Below are 11,720 nucleotides of genomic sequence, written 5' to 3'. Positions count from 1 at the left end.
GGGTGTCCCTAAGACATCATTCGTATTTGGTACATGCATTATCAATTCAAAGTAATGCCATTTGGTTTAACAAATGTTCTAGCAAATTTTATGACACTTATGAACAATGTCTTGAGGGCATATTTAGGAAAATTTACTATAGTATTTCTAGATGATACCATTATGTATAGTAAAACAAGAAAAAAGCACTTGCAACACTTGAGGAGAGTGTTCCAATTGCTTAGAGATAACTCTCTTTTTGCAAAGGAATTCAAATGTGACTACTTTACAGAAGTGATGTACTTGGGACATATTATATCCCAACAAGGGATTCGTATGGATCTTGAAAAGGTAAGGGCCATATTGGAATGGTCACGACTCACATCATTCAAATTTACAAGGATTGCAAACATTCTTAGGTGTCGTCTAGATTTTATAAGAGGTTTATCTAAGATCATGCTAAAATTGATGTTCCAATGATGGACCAGCTTAAGGGGAAGGGAAGTACCTTTGTATGGGATGAACCTCAAAGGAAGAGTATTGAGAAGTTAAAAGTAGCTACAGCATTTTCTTCTATCTTAAAGGTAGTAAACCCCAATGAACCATTCGTAGTTGAAACAGATGCAAGTGAATTTGGAGCGGTACTTTTACAAAAGGGTCAACCAGTGGCATTTGAAACAAAAAGTTAGACTGCGAGTGGCATTTGAAGCAAAAACTTAGACCAATGCCAATTGAATTACTCGGCATATGAGAAGGAACTGAATGCTATAGTCTATGATTTGAAGAAATAGAGACACTATTTGTATGGTGCCAAATTTGAGATAACTTTTTATTAAGAAAGAATTAAGTGGATTTTCAATCAGCCAGAACTTAAAGGAAGAAAAGCTAGATGGGATGAAAAATGCAAGAATTTGATATCCAATTGACATATCGAAAGGAAAGCTAGATGGGCTGAAATAATGCGAGAGTTTGATACACAACTGACATATCAAAAGGGAAAGTTCAATGTGGTAGCAAATTCCCTAAGCTGAATGCCAATTTTTAGTGAATCGAGTTTTACTCAATTCCAAAATGATTCCTAGAGTTCTTAAAAAGAGGATGTGAGTTTGATCCTCACTTTTTTGAAATATGGAATGCAATTATGAGGAGGGATTCAATTAATCGAGGAGATTTTGCTAAGGAGTCGCATGAAAATGGTGACACGCCAAAGGTTGGTGATAAAGGATGCAAATGTAAAAAGTATACCATTGAGGATGGCTATCTGCTTTACAAGGGTAGAGCATGTGTCCCGGATAATAATGACATTAGGTGCCGAATGCTTTTCGAGTGTCATGATAGTCCTAGTGCTGGACACCCAGGAATTTGAAAAATGTATGCACTTTTGAAGGGGCAATTCTTTTGGCTTGGTAGGAGCTCTTTTACACCCATTGGAGATTCCATCGAGCAAATGGGAAAGTATCTTCATGGATTTTATTGTTGGACTACCTAGGACACAGAGAAACATGACTCTATGTTGGTAATTGTGGATCAGTTGACCAAGATAGATGAATTTATGCCAACCAATGAAGAGGTTAAAACTCCAAAACTAGAGCCAAACAAAAGCTCACAAGTTAAGTAATATCCAAGCACAAAGTAGGCTTCTTTAGATAGATTTGTTGTGCTCTTCTTGTGCCCCATGATCTCTTCTATGGGTAGATCTGTCCCTTTGTTTTCTTTTGGAGATACCAAAGGCTTGAGAAATTCTTGTGCTGCAATTAGCCTCTCCTCTACATGCACTAGTGGCTGGTCTATTCCCTGTAGTGGTCTACAACAGCCCTTTGCTCAATCAATCTCTAGCACTATGCATATCCTTTAGCTAGAAGTTTGGCTTTATGCTTGCCCACAACTCCGTCTAATATGTATTTGGTATTGTAGACACACTTGACACGAATAATTGCCCATCTATGAACTAGTTTATAGATATGTTCTTCTCAATGGACTCTAGCTCAACCTCCATGGCTCTCTTCCATGTCTCCTAAGAGAGTTCTTCCTTGACTGCGGTTGGCTTCATATCCCACATGATGGGAGACATCAAGGCATAGTTAACTTATAAGGGTAAAGCAAGAATAAAGCTTCTAGAAGAAATCTTCTGAGAATTAGAAGCCTCCTCATCCTATAGGTCTTGCTCCTCAACTTAGGGATCGGATGCTGCTACAACATCTAGTTTAGGCTCTCATAGTTGTTTTGGCTCAGAAATAAGAGCAATGGCCCGATCTTTATAGTCTCCTTGCTCTCCAAGAATTGGTGGCTGATCCACAATGAAAGATGGTACCTACTCATCCAATATTATATCCCGTTATTGCTGACCATGATGGCCCTCCGAATTGGGTCATACAAAAAATATCTTGTAGACTGAGTATTATCGCCAAACAAAGACCATCTAGTGGGATTTTGCACTCATCTTACCCCTTTGATTCTTGGGAATATGGGCATGCAAATAACACCCAAACACCTAAAAATAAGACACGTCAAACGTACAACCAAAATATGCCTCAGATGCAATTACCTTAGGAGCTACAGTTGTTGGACATCGATTGATGATATGGACAATCGTTGCTCTATAGCTGTGCAATTCAGAAAATAAAACAATGTGCCCTTGCATTCTTAGCGTCCTTTTGCTTAAGAATTCCAAGTTTTGCATCAAATGGATCTAGCTTTGGAATCCCCATGAAGATGAAGTCTGTCGGAATCATAGGACTGTAGATCTAGCTCCATCATCACTCTTCATACACCAAAGTTGTTGCGATCCAACTGCCACTCCACTAGAAAGGTGGGTAAGATGGGAATCTTAGACCTTGTTCTCGATAATCTTGAGTAAAGTCGACATCTCAGAGGAAAAGCTGGAAAGAGGAGGAGATGGACATAAATAGGGAGAGAAGACAAGAGGAGGCTCAGAGAAGAAGGGGATGCTCCATTCCTTAAGCCTTCAACTCTGTCAATACTTACACTTACTACCCATGCCTTTGGTATCTTCTCACAAAATTGCCTTCAGCTCCCTTGCTTTGTCTCCTCCTAGCAAACTACTCTCAACATGCTCCAATCGTCCCTCAGATGCCTCTAAACAGCAACGAATTTCCCTCAAACTTGATGCTTGCTCTTGCACTCCCAAGTCGACTCATTTTGTTGCTTTGACACCATGTGAGAGCGCAATGGATTTGTGAACAAAAAATCAAAGCAAAGAGAGCAAACTTATAGGCAAGAAAATGCTATGGAGGAAGAGAGACTTTGACACTTGATATATGGGAAAAGCCCCTACTAAACTGCTGAGAAAAACCTTGGTGTAAGATGCATGAAAGAGGGTAGGGGAGGGGTAGGGGAGGGCCTATAAATAGGTCCCCACACTTGTAGGCCAACCTATTGACCTTAGGTTGGTCTAACCTGACCCAACGGGGTCGAGGCTAGCCCGACCAAGCTGGGAACCTAATTGGCCCCCAGCCGAGGTGGCAACTTAGTCAGCATAAGGCGGCTCTTGAGCGTGCATCAAATCAAGCCCTCATCAAGCCCAAAACCCTCGAAATAGGCTCGTACTAGCCCCGTCCTAGGTCGGACCTATTGATGTGCCCTTGCAAAGCCTCTAACACCCCAAAGTAGCCCTAAGCATGGCTATATCCAGGATGGTACTCTGGATGTACACATGGCCCTAGTATCCCCTCTTGATCTAACCTCACGGGCGGGCACACCCACAAAGAAGCCCTCACTCATACTGTACATCAACAGATGTTAAACTCTAACAACACCATGACACACTCCTCACAAAGATCGTAGACCCATATCTTTTCACCTTGAAAACTCAACCCTCACCTAGTGGCTGGTGATCGAAAACACACACACCCAACACTCACCCACATGTTCAACCACCCGTTACTCTTGTTATCATAACATTTGAAGGGCTAACGCCATTTTCCTTTTTCTAATAAAAAATGTCCTTAAAAAAACCTTCAATTTGGTAATGAACGATAGTGTTGGGTGTAGTCCTCCGTTGAAAATTGCATTCCTAGCTTTATTTTGGTAATTGCCTTCTACATTAGAGACTGAAATGTATATAGTACGGAGATAGTCGTAACCCCTTGAAATTGTAATTTTACAGCTAAATACATTCAACCATTTCTTTACAACTTTACAAGTTTAAGCTCTTCCAGCACGAAAGGTGCTCCTGTACACTTGAGTCGTTAGCTATACGTCTTTCCCACGGTAGGCAGCGCGTGAATGATTTTATGCACGAGGGCCTTCTCAAAATTGACAGGGAACAACTTCCGCTTAGCACAAGTTGGTGACTTTATCACTGTATCGCCAGAGCTCCCGAGCTTTTTCGTCGTCGCTGGCACACGGAGAATATTCAGCTTGGTTGCAGTCCACAAAGTACTTTCCCGACACTCCTTTGACATCAGGATGTGTTGCAACATAGCATATGGTGGCTGCACCCTGGAAGAAAATGCACGAGTGTATAAGTAAAAATGAGCAGTAGTTGAGAACTTGAGGTCGGCAAGGGTACTGGCTTGTCACATCCCACTTCTTTCTGCTTCTTCAAGTGGGAAAAAGTGGGAAAGACAAGCTACCAGGTCCTACCATTATTATTCTGCCGTAGTAATCCCGTCTACTCAATTCAGAATACTTCAAAGTTGAGCGCTATTATAACGACAGGATAGGAGAAAGCAAACTGAACAAGTAGAAGATGCTAGCTAACCTGGGGAATCGTTTTCATGAAAATAGACGCAACAGTGAAGATAGCGTCTGCAAAATGTCCAATCGGAATTATTTAGGAGATTTGTAGCGAGTTACGCTCCAATGCATACGAAATGACACACCGACGAGGCCGGTAGTGTATGTACGAAGAGATTGTCACCTGTCACAACTCCTCCCCGATCACGAATGATGTTGGTCTTCACGATTCCCGGGTGCAGAGAATTGGCTGTCACATAAGCGCCAGCTTCCTGCGCGTAAGGGACGAGTCGAGAAATCGTTTTAGATTTGTAGAAAGGGAGGGTGAAGACCCACGAACGCATCTCTCTCTCTCTCTCTCTCTCTCTCTCTCTCTCTCTGCAATAGCATGTGTCTAACTCCCTTATATACAGATGCGGGTTGTCAATATATCTAAGATTGGAGAGGGGGCAAAACACACACACACATGTATGTGTATATACATATATGCATATGTATGTGTTGTGTTTGTGCGCGTGTGTATGTGTGTGTAGGTATATGTATATGTATGTGTGTGTATGTGTGTATGTGTATGTGTATGTGTATGTGTATGTGTATGTATGTGTATGTGTATGTGTATATATGTATGTGTATATATATGTATATGTATATTTATGTGTATGTATATATGTATGTGTATGTGTGTGTATGTATCTGCAAACTTAGGGGAGAGAGAGAGAGAGAGAGACTAGAGAGAGAGTGTCTCTGAGGGAGGGGGGCATGAATGATGACACAAAATAATTCCTGTTGGAGTCTCTTATCTATGTGGATATTGATGTCTCCATACCTTTAGCCTTCTTGCAAGCTCTTTGGCATGAAGAATGTTCGCAAGCTTTGATTGTGCGTAATTGATACTCTCGACAAAACTGCGTGCAAATCCAACCAAGCACAAAAGATAAGCATATATCAATAGAAATTCTTCCAATGAGCTTCCTAGGTTAAAAAGGTGCAATCATCCTTTTAGAAAAAGTCTCACACATTTTGTCTCCACTCATTCCATGAATGCCTTTCTACCAACCCACAAAATGTGGGTGCCTTTGTTCACAGGCACAAAATGATGACTGTCTTTGCTTTATAAGACAAGCGAACCTTACTATCATAATGGCAGGCTACACTTTAGTACACAAGTGGGCGATTTGCTCCCACCTTGCATGAAGTGTGGTAACCTTTGAATGAGAAGTTTAAACTTACTAGGAAAACAATATCTTGAAAGGATCTTTTATCATGAAAATAAGCTAAATGCATAGGAAATTATGTATTTGATTCTCATTGATCATGTGCCAAAAGAGATATCTTGCTCTGACATAGATCTATCCCACTCTATGCAAGCCCTACCCTTGCATCTTGTTCCGTGTTCTAAATTATCACCTCGATACTGTGGGCCGTGGTTAATTCTAAGAGCATATAGAGATGACAATTATTGATCAACCACATGTTTTCCATTCAATAGCACACTTGCATGTTTTAAATGGTCCAGTGCATACTTGAAGCACAACTACATTGAGTGCATGCAAGAGAGTTACCATTCAAAAAAGTCATCCTATGTAGAAAGACTTTTTAATCTAAAGTTATTAGCTAAACAGAGTCAATAATAGATTCATACTTGTTGTCTTACTTTGAATACTATATTAACAATTTTATTACTAAAGGTTGATTATATTATTTTCAAGAAATAGTTTAAAGATGAGATATACAACCAAAAGTAATGATGACGTGACACAATATGCTCTGTTAGACCTACTCATCTATGAAATTGTATGGATTGGCACCTCGTTTATGCTATGGTGATCTAACATCTATGAAATTGTATGGATTGGCACCTCGTTTATGCTATGGTGCTAGATTATCACATTAAAATAAAAATTATAATATGGTGTGATGTATAGGAGCAAGTGATTGGGCATTCTAGCATAGTCTTTTGCATTAAATGTGAAGAGCATGTAGGAAGTGGAAGTAATACCATTCCACATATCCAATAAGAAAATATTTAAAATCAGTTCATATGTGGTCAATGAGAAGAACCCGATATAAAGATATTACACTGATGAGATTCTAAGTTATTACCATAGATTGTGCATTCTAACTTACTTCAAAGAGGGATAAATGTCAATCTAATGAGAAGATTATAAAAATACAAGAAAAATTTTAAATTTGAAGGATGGGCATTTGGTAACCTTAATAATGGCTAGAAATTTGTAATGCACAATGTGACATCCTTTGAAGGATGGTCATTTAGTAACCTTCAAAATTTCCCACATTGGCTAGAAATTTGAAGCTCATGAGTCAAGTCTTTTACTATGAGCCTGCCAAGCAAAGGATCCATTGAAGTGCCTTTGCACTACCTTGTGAAAGTGTATTATGTTAACAAAGATTTGGAGGTGGCTTAGTGTGATTTTCCACTTACTTTCAGAATTTGAATTTGGAAAAGAAAAAATTTGGGAGTTACTCCTTTATCATAGACTTTGAAGGTCATGAGTAAAGTCTTTTAGTATGAGTCTAGGATGTAATACACGTTGAAGGTTATGAGTCAAGTCTTTTATAGGATGAGCCTAGGATGTATTGAAGTGCCTTTTGCACTATCCTGTGAGATCATATTACTCTAACAAAGACTTGGTGGTCACTTGAATTTCTTAAGAAAATGTGGGGAGTTAATCCTTTTCAATAAAGACTTAAGTGCCCTCTCTCTCTCTGGCTCTAGTGTACTCTTGCATCCCTTCCATCTAACTCTTTTGAGATTGACTAACACTACAACAAACCAAATTCATTTTTAAAAGAGTAATGGGCTTGTTTCACCTAATTAGAATTATGATGCATGATTAGTACTACAACCACCAAACCATATTCATTTCTATTCACATAATTAGAATTATGATGCACCATTACTACTACAACCACCAAGCCATATTCATATCTAAGGACAACATAGTAATGCATGACTAGGACTCCGAAAATTATTTAGTATTAAAACGACCAAACGATATTCATTTCGAAGAAGAACAACGGATAGATTTGGGTAGATTTGGAGATGGAACTTGGAAAGAGGATGGAGCACGAGAATAAGACTGAGAAGGTGGACTAAGGAGTGAGTGAGGCTTGCACGCGTGGAAGAGTTGGAAGTTCGATAAGTTCGATGTACTGGCGAACTACTTAATTCATAAAAGGCGTGCTCTCTCTCTCTCTCTCTCTGCCCCAACACACCTCCCACAGTCCATCTCTCCAATTACCAATACCATGGCCTGAAACCACTTCCTCCAATGCCCTTCGCCTTTCGGCCTTCATCTCCTTTGAAATCTCACGACGACACATCTTTACACAACATTAGAATGTCGTCCATTCTCAATTTCTTCTTTCATTTCATAGTCAACCCCCCCCCCCCCCCGCCTACTTCACTCATGACAGTGGCCTTTCAGGCCAGTCATGCCACCTCGCTGGCTATTTCCGATAAAAAAAACTTCTAGATTCCACTCCCAAAGTGTCCCAAAGTCAAATCAACGCACCTAAACAACGAGTTTTTCCACTTCGCCCATGGAATTTCTGGGGCGTTGTCAACATCTTTCTTTTGCAAAGCTCTTTTTTCCTCTCGTTCGTCCTACGGCAAACAGTGGAGTACACTGGCTATGGCGAATTGGAAACCTCGGTCCCCTCACCCGCCTTTCGCCCAAAACAATTCAGCCGCAAACAGTCGCGGCTCCGAACTTGCAACCCACAAACATCTTTAACATAACAATCCACAAATTTCTTTCTGACAATACCCCGGACTTCTCTCCCATACAGATTCTTACCTTTTCTCTGTTCGATGTATAATATATTTTGCATTGTAGAACGCGGAGAGCACGAAAGACAACACCTTTCAATGCACCACCTCACTTGCAAACTCTATTTTACGCTACAAAACTTGCAATCGCTTCCAATCATTTTACCTTTCCAGTCCATCACTTAGACCTCCCCTCCTTCCCTACAGCTCTGCCCATTTTGTTCGACCTTTGTTTATGCTTTTGCAGCTTTCTATTCTTTCCTTGGGTTTTCTTCGCACATCAATCCGCGTGCTGGTCAAAATTTCACAGGCATTCTAAATTTCCAACGTTACCTCTTCTTGTCGTTCAGCTTTTCGAACGCTATGCCTCGATCGCCCACCCACGTGTGTAGACACGATGCTACATTTACGATCCTGCCCTCCACCCCGCTCTTTTTCGCACTGTCCACCATCTTGTCTAACAATAGACTTGTCAACGCAAAGTGTCCTGCACCGACACACAGCATACGGCAGAAATTAGCATCGTCTTGAGATGTTTAGAATTGCTCCTTGAACAAATTTATGTGCATCTTGAGAAGACGGGCTTACCTAAGTGATTCGTCGCAAAACTCATCTCAAAGCCATCCTCAGAGGTTCTGAAGGTCTTGCAAAAGACGCCTGCGTTATTACTGCAAATGTACACCACAAAATGTTGTTATAAGCACTCTGAAACACTTGTAGAAAACGATAGATCACCGCCTCTAGGCTTTCACTTCAGTATATAATTGAACGAGCTTTCACGAAGAGAAGAACCTACATTAGGATATTCAAAGGCAGCTCAAGGCTCAGGAATTGGACAACAAAGGATCGAACGGAAGAAAGTGAACTAAGATCCATTTTCAAGATGATGATCCTGGCACCAGGGGTTTCCCTCTGAATCGAACTCTTTAGCAGCTCAGCTGCTTTCAGATTCCTTGCAGGCACAACAACTTGAGCGCCTCGTTTGGCCAGAACTCTTGCACTCTCAGCTCCAATGCCGGATGTAGCCCCTACACACCATGTTGGAATGGTAAATTAAGGGAAACAATACTATACATATAGCGAATTACTCCTATGTGCAAAAAGCGCAGCCAACAAATCTGAATTGCTTAACCGTACTTTGGAAAGTTTACAAGTGATCGAACGAAATTAATCAAGATAACGTAATTATGTGAGCCTGGAGCTCGAAATGCAGTTTCCCATATGCCTTAGGGCCTCACTAATTTACTCACAACGGCTGTAAAACGCATGAATTCTTGCGATGATGCAAATCTTCTCTCTTCAAACCGTGTATTAAGGATAACTGGAAGCATCGGCTTGCACAGTGGAACGAAGGAGCTGGAACTACCGAGCAATACCGCTTAGATGCGTGTGATTGAACTGGGATCGAGGCTTAATTTCAAATCGGTCTTGTAAGGAATTGCCCTCCGTATCTATTGAACGGCCGAATTTCACAAAGTCTTTCCACAGATCATTGCTTTCTACAGATGCTAGTGGAGATCACACGAATCAGGTTGCGGTCACTAGAGTGCAAGATATCCTCACTTCAGAGCAAAGATGTATCGTACTATCCCAACGAGTGCAAAAATCCGCTTCTCTTAAATCTAACGATTTTAGCGATCTACTCAAGAAAAGCAACGGAAATGTGCAGTTTATCTAGTTTTCTGTGTAAAGACCGTTTCAGTTGTTGCAAACGCCCGAGTTACAGATACAAGAGTAACGAAATGGCCTAATAACATAACATGCAGATCGATTTTGCAAACCAACCTGTGACAATGGCAGTAAGGTGAGACAATGAAACGCCAGAGGTGACATCCTCTGCCGTGGACTTGGAGCCGAAGCCGCTCTGGCCTGTCGCACCGGTCAGGTAATCTATCAGCAGACCCATATTCTTTCGCACGCAATAAACTGCGACTATCTGAACGATCCGGCCTCGTCTAGCTGCTGCAGAGTTCAACTGCCTGGCTAGATATTAACAGATAAGCTATGTATTGCAAACGATGTTCGGTCGCTGCTCTGGCGCTGATTGCAGATATATTGCTCTCGGTGTTCAACTGATTGGCTAGATATTAACAGATTAGCTATATTACATGGCAAACATTGCTTGTCGCTGCTCTCTGCCTACCCAGATGCCTCGGCTGCAGCCTCGCTCGAACTAGCTTCCAAGGCTTACGTTGGACGCACACTCCGTCGAACGAAAAATTCCGATTCCTTGTTCCCTAGTCTAGCACCACTAGTTCACGTACTACTGTCCTGTGGTCGAGCATTCAGTTGGTTGCTCACATGGACTGGCCTTTTATGCCAGGCGCCAGCCTCTCCAGCTTGCCGTGGTTGATGACAGTAAACCCAACTCGGCGGGTGGATCATGCGTTCCTGGTCCACGCTTGCGTGAAGTCCAATGTCCACAGGGTTTGTACGATGAGATCTGACGGCCTAAGCATGAGGTGAATGCAGTCCAGAAGGAACGAATTTGGGAGACTGTAGATATGTAGTGCCGTCAAAGTGACTAGTAGAAACGTAGAGCTAGAGCCAAGGGACCTTGGAAGAGCTTGCAGGATCTCATGGATCGGATTGAGGGAGATAGGATAAAATACCCATGTCCAGTGGTCCATAGTATGCGTAATGCATACTTTGGGATGTGCTGCGACATGGAATTGGGAGGTTTGCGTTAATCAATCAATCTGAAATCAAGCTGAAAGAATCGAAATTTTTGGCTAATCTGTTACGGTGTCTGCCACGCAGGGCTGATTCCGTTTCGTGGGCGGGCGGCTGCGCGAGCCTGTGTCCATTGCTAGGGACAAATCTTAAAGCCTTGATCAGAAAACCGAAGAAGGTTCTTGGAGTGATTGGTGGCGAGTCTTTTGGCTATTTTCACGCATGATCCATTGTGAGGAAACCGAGATTAATTAATTTCTAATAAGGTGCCGATAGTCGTTTGGCTGTTTTCACGCTTAAGGCATCGTGGAGAAACCCAGATTAATTAATTTCTAAAAGGTGCCAATAACCCTGTCAGGGCGATCGAGGTGGACGACGTTGTTGTGGTCGCGGACGACACTGACGACGTTGTTGTGTCGAAAGGCCCACATGCGCAACGTGAATTACGCAATGCAATAATCAGAACGGGATCAAGCGACTGCTGTTTTGAAGTTTCATGTGGCAGCGCTCGAAGGGGTGTGTGCAATGATCCGGAACGGAATCCAGATGCTGGAGCTGGACACGCATTGCGATAAAG

General features: G+C 41.7%; 1 protein-coding gene across 1 annotated transcript; it reads right to left on the bottom strand.

Annotated features, from left to right (window-relative positions):
* Window positions 1-4,017: 4,017 nt before the first annotated feature.
* On the bottom strand, window positions 4,018-11,250 carry LOC147893466 (short-chain dehydrogenase TIC 32 B, chloroplastic-like). Its single transcript, XM_087385506.1, has 8 exons — window positions 10,256-11,250; window positions 9,267-9,498; window positions 9,059-9,138; window positions 8,804-8,957; window positions 5,504-5,582; window positions 4,862-4,949; window positions 4,703-4,749; window positions 4,018-4,440 (listed from the first exon to the last, which is right to left on the bottom strand). The coding sequence occupies exons 1-8, from the start codon at window positions 10,374-10,376 to the stop codon at window positions 4,276-4,278; spliced, it is 966 nt and encodes a 321-aa protein (XP_087241632.1). The 5' UTR covers window positions 10,377-11,250; the 3' UTR covers window positions 4,018-4,275.
* Window positions 11,251-11,720: the final 470 nt, after the last annotated feature.

The sequence above is a fragment of the Dipteris shenzhenensis genome, chromosome 15 (genome assembly GCF_047967505.1).
Source record: "Dipteris shenzhenensis isolate YYH24624 ecotype China chromosome 15, Dip_SZ_1.0, whole genome shotgun sequence".
Taxonomy (NCBI): domain Eukaryota; kingdom Viridiplantae; phylum Streptophyta; class Polypodiopsida; order Gleicheniales; family Dipteridaceae; genus Dipteris; species Dipteris shenzhenensis.
The sequence above is the reverse complement of the archived record's forward strand: the minus strand, read 5'-3'. Positions and strand labels throughout refer to the sequence as shown.